Genomic DNA, 383 nt, shown 5'->3' on the forward strand with positions numbered 1-383 from the left:
AGCAGCAGCAGCAGCAGCAACTGCAGCAACAGATTGGGAGACATGAAGTCTCTCTGCTACTTATTGTGGGAGGCTGCTGCCGCAGCAGCAGCAGCAGCAGCAGCAGCAACAGCAGCAGCAGCAACTGGTTGCATGTCGATGCTGTTTATATTTTTGTTGCTGCACTACTAACCCAAACAAAACCCTAAATACAAATATAAAGACATTTATTATTATTATTGTTCTTGCTGCTAGTGCAGCTTCTGCTGCTGCAGCTGCAGCTGCTGCTTCTGCAGCTGCTGCTGTAGCTTCTGCTGCTGCAGTTGCTGCTGCTGCAGCTGCTGCTAAGGCGACACTGCCGGATATCTCCTGCACCACTACAACCGTGGCATGCGCAGCAGCAG

At 51.2% G+C, this 383-nt stretch overlaps 1 protein-coding gene across 1 annotated transcript in view; it reads right to left on the reverse strand.

Moving 5' to 3' along the window:
- Window positions 1-356: 356 nt before the first annotated feature.
- The window catches only part of EMH_0064490 (uncharacterized protein), a gene marked incomplete at both ends in the record, with an annotated part of 438 nt that continues 411 nt past the window's right edge, over window positions 357-383 (reverse strand). The window contains one exon of the mRNA XM_013498261.1: window positions 357-381. Coding sequence (XP_013353715.1) covers window positions 357-381 — 25 coding nt within the window. The remainder of the gene's footprint in view (window positions 382-383) is intronic.

The sequence above is a fragment of the Eimeria mitis genome, genomic scaffold (genome assembly GCF_000499745.2).
Source record: "Eimeria mitis Houghton genomic scaffold, Emh_scaff3295, whole genome shotgun sequence".
NCBI classification, from domain to species: domain Eukaryota; phylum Apicomplexa; class Conoidasida; order Eucoccidiorida; family Eimeriidae; genus Eimeria; species Eimeria mitis.